Raw genomic sequence first — 13353 nt, 5'->3', positions numbered from 1 at the left:
GCAATAGTTGGCAGGTCTAAAGATGTTTTTTTTTAAGAAATTGCTTCTTTCAGCAGGTCTGGGAAGACTCCCGCACAGAGGGAAGCATTCATCATCCCGTGGAGCCCATTGCTCAGCCCTTCTCAGCTCACTTTTATGAGCCAGGGTGGGTAAGGGTCAAGGAGACAGGTGGTCAGTTTCACTCCTCAAAGCAGTCTGTCCATGTCCTTGGAGGTAACAGATCAGAATTGATCCCATGCAACTTGACTAGTCAGGACTCTAGCACTCTCCCACCCCAGCCCTACTCCCACAGTCTACCTCTTTCCGAATCTGAGCAACTTTAACTGCAAAGAAGTTTGCAAAATCATTGCAGGAAATCTTAGGGTCCTCATCAGGCAAAGGTGGTTCCATTAGATTGTGAGCCACCTGAAAGAGTCTCCTGCTGCTGTTTTCTGCAGATGCAATAGATGCGGCGAAGAAGACGTTCTTCTTGGTAGGCTCAACATTGAGCTCTAACCCATGTTTGGTTGGATTCAGAATGAGTTTTCCGCTGCTGGTGCTCTAGCCATCTCAGCGATTGTTTCATCTACCTCAGCTCTGGGGTAAACCACAAGGCCGTCAGGACTCCATGCAATTGGAGAGGGCACTTCGGAGCCAGACAGTAAATAGCCCTGGCTAACTCTGTATTCCAGCGGGCCACCAGGGAATCAGCTGAGAGGCAATCAACATGGGATAAAACATCCCCAACCACTCTCTGGAAAGCATTTGGATCCATTAAGTGTTGGAGGTGGAACCATTTGAATCCGTCCCACCTCCCTGTGAAGAAGAAGGGTCTCAGAGAAATCTAGTTGCTCCAGGAAGTGATCTGATCCATGGCACTTCTTGTGTTTCACTTTTACTTAATGTCAGATCACCCATGTCCATAAAGCTGAACACCAGGGCTAAGGCATGTCTGAGGCTATGGGTTGGACCAAACTTATTCAGGGACAGCTCCGTGGAGGCCATTCTTTCCAAGAACTCCCAAGCGGCCCCTTGTAAGGTGGTGTCGGCATGGATGTTAAAATTCCCTAGGACAACCAAACCAGGAGAACAATCACCATGGCCTGAAACAGCTCAGGCAGGGAATCCGTGGTGCAGCGGGGAGGTCGGTACACCAATAGTAATTCTGTACTGCCCCTGTTGCCCAACTTCCAGAACATGCACTCAGAAAACTGAGTCTCCCCAATAGGATGCCTGGTGCAAACTAAAGACTTCCTAAAAATCACTGTAAAGACTGTGTTCATGGAAGACAATCTTACTCGGCTACAAGTGATTGCCAAAGAAGAAGAAGAAGAAGAAGAAGAAGAAGAAGAAGAAGAAGAAGAAGAAGAAGAAGCTCCTTCACCCACTGCACTAGGATTGAAGTATTAAGATGCCACCCTCCAAGACCCCTCACTAGCTGACCCCAAGTTTGGATTGTGGTTTGCTTCTCCTGTGCACTTGGAGACAGGAGCAAAGTGGGTGCAATAAGCACATTTATGGTAAACCATTAACTGTAGTTCATGGTGATGTCCAAATGCACTCTACTGTTGTTTCCTCATGGGACTGACAGATAAAATTGATGTTAAAGATAGCTGTTATTTTCTTTAGAAAATAATGTATAATTTATATAAATTAAACTTCACAAAATTTGGAACATCTTAATGTAATGCAGTCTTTATACCATGTATGTCCAAATATATTTTTTACATTGAATTAGGTCAGAGTGTTCCTAAACCCAAGAGTGAATCGTTCCAAAGAAGAAGAAAAATCAAAGGATATAAAATTACAATGAGTGTTATCCAATTGTGAACGTACTAAGTAAAATAGCACATGGAAACGCCAGTGCACATATTACCTGGAATGTGTTTTATTACACATGTGTGCAGGAGGGAAATGTAGACTTTAAATGCTTCCCTGATGTCTTCTCTCTCTCTCTCTCTCTCTCTCTCTCTCTCTCTCTCTCACGCACACACACACACCCCTCTGAGATTGCTGACTTTGTGTTTTATTTAAACAAGACAATATTTATAAAGAATCTACATGTTTTTGAAATGTGGCAAATAAAACATGTGTGAATATTATCAAGTCAATGCTGGCCTGCACTGTTATCCCTTCCCCTCATTTGTAGGACTTGTACCATGATACTCATATCTGTATGCATGACTGAGATGGTGCAGTTTTGAAATAAATTGCAGGTATAGCTGTGGATTGGTATGGATATGCCACTTCCCACGCTCTTGTTTGTGGGTGTAGCAAGTATTCTGTTAGGCCTGTTTAACACAATGCTTTTAGCTTAAGCGAACTACTAGATGTGGCTGCTGGAAGCATTTTATATTGAGGAGCCTTCAAAATGATAAACAGCAGAAGGCTGCTGTAGTATGAGGTGTCACTGGACCATTTCCATGCACAGACGCTGTAGTATTCTAGGGATGGGAAGCAGGAACCTATCATGGGGACCTCTAAAATGAAGAACCAGATACATACTACAAGCTGCCACGTATTTTAATCTGGTTTTAGCTTTTTACTCATTTTAATTGCTTTTGAACATTTCAAATACTTGTTTTAACTATTTTTTCTGGTAATTTTGTTGTCTTATTTTTTTTATAAACCACTTTGAGGTTTTATTATAATCAGGCAGGATAGAAATGCTGTTGAAATAAACAAGAACAAAAATAATAAATAACATACTTCAAATCCTTTTAAGCAGTTTTCACCCACGAGACCATTCCTTCCCTTTGAAAATCTTCCTCTTTGTATGAAATACAAGTGGAATAAAATGGAAAGCATATAGTTTTTGTAGAAAAAATATACTAGAGCAAAAACTATGATCCAGGAGGTTTCTATATTTTTTAACTAATACAACTTGTCATTTATATAGCAATAGCAGACACAGTATATCAACAATGGGTATAACAGGTGTGCAAAGTATTCTCCTGTTGCAGAGGGGGTTTAGTGGACTAAGGTTTGGAAAATAGTGGCTTGACAGAAGCCACTTACTGAGTTGATAACTAAAATGACATTTCAACCAGGGTTTCCCAGATTATGCTGAAAATTTAGCCACTGTTCCACACCAACTCTCAAACTACTGTAGCAACATATTATCACTGCATTTGAGGCTTCATATGGAGCAGACTGAAGTGATAGACTACTAAGGTGGTATAATAGATTATGCCATTTCAGACTTCAGGTGGCAGATAACACTGTGAATGTTTATTTATAGAAACCTACTGCAAATAGAAAACCAGCACAGCTGCAAATAGGGTGGCTATTCATGCATCACCCCAAAAGACAAAAATGCATCACTAGAAAATCAGCACAAAGGGGACACAAAGGTGCATAAAATTCACATCTGCTAATTTCTGTATAGATATAAATTCAGAAATAATTACTGTAATTTAAATAGTAATATAATACATCTCATAATAATGGAAAAGGCTTCAGCCAGCTAACCTGTGCGCCTCCTCAGTCTGCTGTTTAGGTGCTAGCTGTGGGTGAACAACTGTAAGGCCCCATTTAATTCATCTGCGTGTGCAGACCAGGCTACTGTTTAGGAATAGTTATTTATACTTGCCACATGCCAGCATAATGACAAAATTGGTAGGCGGTTTCTAGCTTTCAGCTGCATTATCTACATTATGCTAATACTATTTGTTGCTAACATAGAAGACCTTTGGCTGACTTACTTTGTTAGCTGCTAACTTGGCAACTGATTATTTTCAGTAAACTGCCAGAGATTTTACAAATTCTTCTTGATGTTTATTAATCTCTTATTTTTGATGCTCTCAAACATTCACAACTGTAATGCAGTAAATGGCAATTTCTGTATTTCTTTTAGCTCAGGGGTATCGGGAACTTAGAAGCTTAGTGATAAATCTAGATTAAACAACATGCACATGTATCAGTTTCATGTTAACTCTACTATAACAGCCAGCCTTTTATGAGCAAAAATGTAGCACTGAAAACAGTCTTTGAGCAGGTTTTGGTTTGCCTTTTTTTTTTAAAGCATCAAAGTATGTCCTATGAATTCATAGCTTTCAACTTCTCAACTACTGTAAGTCTAATGTAACTTACAGCACACTGCTGCTAAAGCATATAAAAAGCGATCAAACAGAAAAGGGCAAATAACTGAAACTGCAGATCTCTGAATGGAAAAGTCAAATTCAGTAGCAACAGATCCTGCTGTTTTAAAGCAACATTGACCAAAAGATAGTTTACTTTCAAGGAAGACAACTTGTGTAAATCTACATCACAAGATCAATATATTATCAGAATTTCTTCCATGGCCACCTGGTCATGGCCAGGTCTGCTTTACTTTTATACCTTGCATGTTGATTGCATTATCTGGGCTTGACAAGGCATGTTACCCACACCTACTCCCTGAGCTAGCAAGCTCCACCTGGGCTGTAAATGGAAAGTAATTAGAGTAAAGGAAATGTGTGTGTGTGTTCTATCACACAGGAACACACCCATGTGTCATGTCCAGTACTTGCATTAGACTATTGAATTCCTAGAAAGAATCTAGTCACCTTGAGTCAGACAGTGGTCGGTGGGCCCAATCTGTACTGAACTCCTCAGCATGAGCTGGTGACATTTTTGTCTTGGGCTCTGATCTTCATGATGTATATAAGGCAATTTTTTTACAAATCTGCCCTAAATGAGAGTTCATGTATTAGTGAAAAATATCCATACTTCTGCTGTATACCTAGCAGAAATCTGAGTGAGGCATGTGAGCATGAGAGCATCTTGACATCTGCCCAGACTGTGTATATGTGGTGGACATAGGGAACATATGGTTGTGGTGGGCTATGCCCAGTCTTCATGGCGTAGCTCACAGCATGCATAGAAACCTGGATAGCCTGCTATGTGCATGGCTCATTCCAAGCTCTCCAACAGATATGCACTTCATTGTGTCATCATTGCAGCAAGATTGTGAATCAAATGTGCCTGCCCAGGAGCATCTAGTGTACAGCAAAATTATTTAGATTTTGGTTAGGTGGGTTGCTGTCCTAATGTGCCAGAACCTTCAGATTTTGAGAAGCAACTCAAGATGTAATACAATGTTAGGTGTGCAGATAGATGGCTGTAAAGATTTGGAAGTTGGGCCTATTTTGAGCCACAGGCTTGCAGTGGGCATTGGAAAGTTAGCTTCACATCAGCACAACTCTGAAACATATTGGCAGCTTTCATGAGAAGATTCAAAGGGGACTTGTGTTCTCAGGTTTTCCACAGAAACAGCAAGAGTACTCATGTTGCTTCAATTACTTTGGCAGTACTTTACAGGCAATGTACAGTAAATGTTGGAAGTCTCCACTACTAAATTCAAGTCCAACTACTTATCAAAGTACTTATACCTGGCAGGAGCCTCAGCTGGACTGTAAGCTGGCCATCCTAAAATCACTCACAGTTCTATTGGTTACAAAAACTATTTAGGATTTGGACCACTGAAATCAATGGGCTTGCTATTCATGAAATGTTTATAAGTTTAGCTTTTAGAGTCTGACACCAGAAAGTTGTCAACACTTTAGTGTGAATAAATGAGCACATTTCCTAAATGCTTTCCTGGAGCTTTATGAAACTTGGCTTCAGTGCATTTTGTTCTTTCTCTAGAAAAATAGACCACTAGAGAAGCAACATGGGAAGAAAAGGGGCTAAAGTTTGTAGTTCAGTAGTAGGAATAGTTGGAACCTGGGGCTGTCTGACCTAATTAGCATTGACACCACGAGTGTCTTTGTTGCTGCTGCTGCTGCTGCTACTTAGACAGCGCCAAGAACCAGGAACATATAGAACATTGCTAGGTTAGGTAAATCTGCCCCTGTGAGGTCATGTCAGCTGCTACCAGGTGAGATGCAGCAGCAAACCTCTGGAGCGGGGTGGGATACTTGCTTAGAGAAGATACTGCATTGAAATCCCAACTCATACAGTGGGAATTGTGAATCTAAGTAGTATGAGATAGTGAGGAAACATGAGTATTTGATATTGTTGGCATAGGATTGTATATCAGAGTTCTGTGACCTTGTAAATCCATGATACTGGTTCAGAAGAAGAAGTATATTTTGACAATATTTGGCTCTGGTTGCTACTATCAAGATTCACTGTTCAAACCATCTGTATGTTTTAGTTTAAAGTGTCCCATATATTTTCAGTTATTCAACTTTAAACAAGAGCAATAGAAAGAGGGCCTTTGTTACAGCTATCCTAAAGTCTTGATTTGAAATAGTAGCTGCTAGTTGGCTGCAGCTTTAGCTCTCTGACAAGCAAATTTATTAAAGACAATGCATTGGAATACTCAAAAAGGGGAAAAAAACCTTACTCCATACTTTATCCTGTACTGACTACTAGAGCAACAGATTCTGCCATTAATACTGAGACTATAAACAGGGACAGAATACAGATTTGTGTCTTCTTAAACTGACTTGTAGTTAAGGGAGAGGTTATTTTTCCTTGTTAAATAGTATAGCCAGATTATTCTCTAGATCACTTTTTGTTTTTTAGTTTTTTAAATGATATTTATTGAAATTTGAAAAATACAAAACTTACACAAAAACAAAACAGAAACAAAAGGTAAAAAAATAAAAATACAAAAAATAAAGGTACAAATATGAGAAAATAGAGAATATAGAAAAAAAATAGAGAAAAAAACCAAAACAAGTTCATTATTTTCGAATCCTTAACTGTCATTACCTTCTTTCTTAGACTTCCTCCTCCTCCCTTCCTTTGTATTCTAGTTATTAATTATCCCAGCAAATCCTTTCCTTTCCATATTTCAAAAAAATAAGACATAAAAAGAATTCTAAACTAATTTAATCCTATCTTTCTATATTAAAATAAACCTTAAAGTTTAAAATTTAAGTCTTAACTTTACCAACTTCTTGTGTTCATAATGTTCTTTCATAATTCTTTATACATCTTTACTAAAGCCAGGTAATTTCTTCCCACATTTTTCTATCATTCATCAACTTTATAAAACATTCTATTAGTTAAAAAAGAGAAAAAGAAGTACATAAACAAGTCCAATCTTTATCCAACGTCCCTTCCTCCTGGTTTCAGGATTTGTCAGTCCTTATTCCCCAATCTAACCCGGTGACCTTATGTCCGAGGCCCTCAAGTCACTTCCATGGCCCTTCCGCTGCTCTTCTTCATATTTGTGGCTGTAGTCTCTTGCTCGTGGTAACTCCAACTTAATAGTGTTTTTAGCTCTTCTCATCAGATCAAACCCTTTTCCGTATTCATCGCTGCATTCCATGTAGTGTTTAGAAGCATACTTCATGGGCCCTCCATAATTGTGGGCCCCCACAATCCCAAACATATCGCAGCCTGTTACCGTATTTAAAAAGTCCAGATATCCCGACATAGGGGGGTCAATCCAGCCCCCCATTTCCAGACCACACCGAACTTTCCCTTCCCGTCAAAACACTCTCCTGATTTGATGCCACAAACCCCTGTTCTGTCAAAACACACTCCTGGTTTAAGTCCTGGATAGACTCCACATATATTCCCACAGTCTGGTCAAAACATTCCACTGCCTGTCTAAAATTTCTAGTCGAATTGGCCATCCGGTTCACCTTATCATGTATTTCTTCCAGTAGAGTATTTGTTTTGTAGAGCAGGCTCACCCAGACTTCCGAAAACATTGTTGCACTTTCCCACGATTGTTTTGTAGCAACTGTCAAGTCCTTAAGATTAGTTACAGTTTCAAAGGCTCCCCCTAGGGGGAAGACTTATATTTGTTTTTGCTACATTTCCAAAATACTTGCAATACTTTATCCATATATATTTCTTTAAAATGCGAAAGGGAACAGTAAAGTCACAAGAATTTTCTTCTTTTAACTATCTGTCAAACACAATTTTCTTGATAGATTCACGTCAGTCCTGACTTCCCCGCTCCAGGATCAGGACGAAAATAACTTCCTTTTACTCCTTCAAATAGTCCAAAAAGAATATTCCCAGTTTAAAATGTTGGAATCCACTCTTTTAAAAGCGATTTTCTAAGCTCTAGTGTAAATTGCCTTTGCTTTGTTCTATTTACAAAAGAACGGAAGGGTGACTTCCTGTTTAGCCCTTCCCGCTCCGTACCAAATTCAATAGATTTTTTTTCCTTTTTTATAATCCAATTCTGTCCTTTTCGCAAATCTCCATTTACTGTCCCATTTGTTCAATTTCTAAGTACTCACGGGTGTTAATTTTAAAGTCCGAATTGTCCAGGAAAAAAGGCAGCGCTCTCCGGCAACAGCTACGCGGCTTCACTCCACAAAAGAAGCAGACGACTCACAGCACAGCGCCACTTCCCCGCTCTGTTCCGGAGCCCTTTACCGGGTTCCTTTGCAGATTGGGGGGGCGCAAACAGTGCCCGCCGAGTCCCAGGGTCACAGGCTTCACCCGCCTGTGATTTGAAGGGTCCCCGCTGCGCCGAAGCGGTGTAGACCCGATTTTTGTGGAGCAGCTTCCCTCCGAGTTAGAGGGAATCCGCCATTACCGTTGGCGCCACCTCCGGAAGTCCTCTCTAGATCACTTTTTGAAAGAGGGACAAGCAAGACTTATTGCGGACAGCTTATTGCTGATGCAACAGCTCCATGATATACCTACAGATTTAGCCTGTTAGTTCCACACTCCTCGTGGGACAGCCTCCTTATCAGTGCTTTTCTACTAAAAAAAGGGGTTCTGGTACTCACCATGAAATTATTCAAGTAAGTGCCACACTTTTAACCAGTGCTTTTCTTTTAGAAAAACAAGGTGCTGATACTGTGTACCCTTGAGTACTCCTAGAATAAAGCACAGCTCCTTGCCCTGCTTGAACAGGAATTACCCAAGTCTTACTGCATTCTAGCCCTTGCAGTGGCTTCAGAAATGAAGGGCAGATCATTGCATGTTAGCCTGGTACCCAACATGGCAGTTTTGCTAAGTTGTGGAGAAGGTAGGTTGAAGGTTTGCACCTGCACCTTGCTCTCTGTTGCCATGGGAATATTTATTGGTAGCCTGAGAGCAGCACTGATACACAACTTGGCCAGTTGCAGTCTGGATGATGAAAATGACCCCTTGCTATTTTTCTGAAAGGCAGAGTGTATCACTGCAATGGGAAGAGATTGTCGCCAACTTGTTCATGAAGTTGGAAGTGATGTTTGAAATAGCTATAATGAATCCATACTTGCTGATGGTTAGGCTTCAATAACAGTAAAAATGCTAGAACAGAAAATGCATTGGCTTCTTGGAATGTTCTTTGCCTGAGCATTAGCTCAGTTTTGACTTTAGCTCAGTTTTGACGTGAGCAGATAAATGCTTGGGTTGTATTTTTTTTAATGCTATGGGTACTGCACATATTGGGATCTGTAAATTATAAGGTATGATTTGACATCTGCAACTCAAAGCCAGCCGTTATGCTGAAGAAAGAACATAATACGTACTCTGTAATTGGCATCTTCATTTTTTCCTTCCTCTATCACTATTTGAAAGGCGTTTCTGATCTACAAAATTTGACTTTATAATTTTGTGAATTTAACTTTTACTTCATCATCTAAGAATGGCAGAAAATGATTCCACACATTATGCTTTCAGTAATTTTGCCTTTATGGGCTAATAAATATATGTATGTATCTGTATTCTAATCTTGTTCATTCTCATGCTACAGGCATATCTACTCTACAAACCTGTATCAGTTTTTTACTTTCAAAATCTCTCACAAAGAATCTTGGGAATTGTAGTTTGATGAGGTGCTGAGAATTCTTATTAGAGATCAGTCTCTCCCCATGATTCTCTGGAAGGGTGTGACTATAAACCAGTTAGGCAAAGCAATCCTACTTGGATAGGGGAGGAAGAGTTAAAGGCGGACAATCTGCCCAATCCAAACCTCTGTTTAGTTTGTGCTGGCAGGGCAGAAGGAGGGTGTGGAGGGGCAATTTTCCTTTATTCAAAATCCCCCCTCCATTGGCTGCAGTGCCCAAGGGCTCACCCCAGGGCTGGCATACTTTTCTTCCAGCGCTCTGAAACATCTTCTTTCTGCTGTTGTAACATTGATATATAAGGTGGGGCAGCCATGGAGGTTTCTGTTGCTGCAAGAAGGAAGCCTTTGTGGATGGTCCTCTTGCTCTTCTCACAGAATTCCTTCTCTATCCATGAAAAAGGAGATCCACAAAATTCTATGACCTCTGGGACAACTTCACTAGGACCATAGAATTGTGCCCTTAATTTCCAGTTTAGAGATTCCAATACAGTCTTCGCTTTTGGATTAGAAACACTCAAATGATAACTTGTCTGATATATTTACCTTATTGGTTTTTATTTTCTTTTTTAACAGGAGTTGCTAAAAGATCCTTTGTATATTGGGTTGAAACATAAACGAATCAGAGGCCAAGCTTATGATGATCTTCTTGACGAATTTATGCAAGCTGTGACTTCCCGGTAATTGATTTTATTTGTGTATTTTACACTGTTGAATGCTTCTGAACTTCATGGTACTCAAGGAGGACTAATTAAGAAGAGATGGCATGTTTTCCTTTTTTGCAATTCTTAAAAACTTTATAAAATGCAGTTCAAGTTCATATGTTTATAATGATGAGCTGCCATAAGTTTACTCGTGCAGAATGGCAAAAAGTTGGTAGAGGAAAACATAACTATTCTTACTATGCTATATAAAACTATGCTATATATGCTATGAAGAAAACCAGAATGAGATGAGGCATTCAATTCTGATGAATTCCATTGCCACAGTGCTGTAGAACATAGGGATCTGTCATTATGTGTAATGGCCAGACCCTATGTGCTACACAACCAAATAAGGATCATTTCACATGTTGCCAAGTTCCTGGAAGGCACTATTCTGTAGGGATTTGTGGGAAAACCATACGTAAATCACACGGAGAGATGGTTGTGCATGTGGAGCTTTTCACTGCGTAGAATCAGGGTGTACCTGCTTTAGGGAATTCATGACTGATGACAGCTTTGCTCACATGTACACACATGAATAAATGAATGAATAAATAAACAAATGTTCAATCATTACAAGTTGTAGGTTCCCTACAAGCTACACAGAAGGCTTGTAAAGAGCTTTTTAAAAAAACAAACATATGATGCATACTTAAGTATAGGTGAAGGATTGCTGTTCCAATGCTATAAAACAATCCCGAACAGCACACAGTTTCAGCAGCTGGAATCAATACTAGAGTTGTGCCATACCCAGGCCCAGACATTTCAGGTATTACTTTGCTCCCCACCCTCCACCCCAAGAGAGGCAGTTGCTGTTCTAGCTTCTTTTCTGGGGACGGAGGGAGTCAGAAATCTATGCGAGTGATTAGGTTTAGTACTTAATAACATTACAAGGTGTGTTCTTCCTTGCTAACTTAAAACAAAAAAAAAAACAAAACAAAGTCCTTGCCTGGTATTGCAGCTATCCTTGGTTCCTAGAATATGATTTGATTTATTGATTTATTACCGTATTTTTCCTTCTATAAGACGCCCCCAAATTTTGGACATTATTTTTTAGGAAGAAAACATAGTCTTCTACATGGAAAAATACAGTATATTTCTATGCCACTTTTCATTTGAATGAATCACAAAGTGGCTTAGAGACAATAAATAACAATAACATAATAGAACATCACAAATACAGCACAAATCATATATGATTTAAATCAGGGAATGCCTGTGGAAGGACATTACATCATGAACTCCTCATGAGCATTCCTTTTAACTTAATTGTAATAATAATTGTGCTTCTCTCAGGAATTCCACAAGCAGACTTCCTGGCTGCCTATGCTTTGACATCCTCCCATGGATATTCTAGAAAGTGCAGGCAACCAAGGAGGCTTCAGAGTGCCACATAAGGACTGTTTTTTAATAAGTTAACAAGGAAAAATATACTATTGATTTGTGTTCATAGACTGATAAAGATTAAAAGAGACACAAAAGCCATTTTGCAGAACTGTTGCCTTCCTCTCACTTTGAGACAGGATTAGTAATTTCCATCCTCAACATATGATAGTATGCCTTAAGCATTGAGTGATCTAGACGAATGCTGCCCATAGCACAAAGGGCATGTTTAGTTAAAAACCAGATGGCTCAATCAAGCATGCTCCATGGAACATAAAAAGTAAAATAAAATTGCTCATGAGTAGAAATCTTATGATCTTTGGCCTGGAATTCTTAGCACATAGTTCATGCTTAACTGAGAGGGTTCAAAAATTTTTAGACAGAAGACCTAAGCTTTACTATGGTTCCACACTGTGGCATTTACTTGCAGTGGGAAGTAACATCATAAATTGATCACGGTTTCAGTTTCCAATTTTTAAGTATACAATATCTCATTTATTATATCTATTATTTCATAAAAGCACAAAAGTATTCAATATCTCATTTATTATATCTCTTCTTTCATAAAAGGACAAAAATGCAGAGTTATTTTAAGCAGGACTGCATAAAATGTAACTATCATATTTTTAACAAAGTTTCTCTGTTTTACTTCCCTTGAATCAAGGCCAAAGTATACATTATATGCAGCCATGTGTATCTTTTCTCCAGCATTTTCTTCTTTTAAACAGAAAGCCTCCTGGATGAAAAACAGGGGTTTTCTTTGAAGGGGGGGAGTGGGCAAGTGACCAGAAGAAAAAGGGTTAAGAAGCCTCTCCCATTATGTCCCTCCATGGAGAAACTCACAGCCTTAGAGGCTGGTTTCTGGATTCCACCCCCCCCCCAATTATTGTTATTATTAAATAAAATGTTGTATAAAAATACATGTGGCTGTGTATAACATGTACTTTGTCCTTCAGCTGATATAAGACACAAACACACCTACTCTCGTACCCTTTTCTTAAATGCGTACTATTCATTGAGACTATATAGCTTTAATGTTATTATGCTTTGACACCAATCAGATTTGAGATTTTTACATCTGTTTAGGTGTTCAAATTTTAGTTGTGCTGACATTCTATGCATATAACATGTGCAAAATCATTTTTCCTTAACTTTTATGGGCTCTGATGATCAAAGTGCTCGTTTCCATTCTTTGCAGCGGATCATGTGACATAGGCTTGGCTGCAGATTTAAGTCAAAATAATTAAATTAGTTGATCTAAATGGTGCGACTTCTTATGCAAACCATGAGTAAGGGACACTCTGTGCTGGTTGAGCTGTACAACCATAGGCCATAGTAGATCAAACTTTATTGTAGTACCACTTTACCTATCCTACATAACCCCATAAGCCTCATTTCTACAGCAGAAGGTGCCAGTATCTCTTCTTCACGAACCTTTCAGTGATACCTGGCTTCTAGGCTTGATAGCTTAGCACTACTTAGCTAAGCAACTCATTTAGGATGTTGCACACTTGATTTCTTGCAGGCCTTTTTTAGTCAACACTATCATTCATT

At 39.3% G+C, this 13353-nt stretch overlaps 2 protein-coding genes across 8 annotated transcripts in view; one reads left to right on the top strand and one right to left on the bottom strand.

Moving 5' to 3' along the window:
* Positions 1-13353, top strand: part of ME1 (malic enzyme 1) — a 117948-nt gene that overhangs the window by 49430 nt on the left and 55165 nt on the right. For both annotated transcript variants that reach the window (XM_080998727.1, XM_080998728.1), the window contains exon 6: positions 10289-10392. In XM_080998727.1, coding sequence (XP_080854853.1) covers positions 10289-10392 — 104 coding nt within the window. The remainder of the gene's footprint in view (positions 1-10288; positions 10393-13353) is intronic.
* The window catches only part of PRSS35 (serine protease 35), a 155301-nt gene that overhangs the window by 90206 nt on the left and 51742 nt on the right, over positions 1-13353 (bottom strand). Inside the window, exon 3 of one of the 6 annotated variants that reach the window (XR_013984031.1) lies at positions 10676-13020. The exons of the other annotated variants lie outside the window; for them this stretch is intronic. The gene's annotated coding sequence lies outside the window, so the exon portion shown is untranslated. Of the gene's footprint in view, positions 1-10675; positions 13021-13353 lie in introns of those variants that run through there. 6 annotated transcript variants of the gene reach the window in all.

Source organism: Podarcis pityusensis (genome assembly GCF_964106645.2).
Source record: "Podarcis pityusensis genome assembly, chromosome: 3".
NCBI classification, from domain to species: Eukaryota; Metazoa; Chordata; class Lepidosauria; order Squamata; family Lacertidae; genus Podarcis; species Podarcis pityusensis.
Note: the sequence above shows the minus strand (reverse complement) of the source record. Positions and strands in the feature narration are given on the sequence as shown.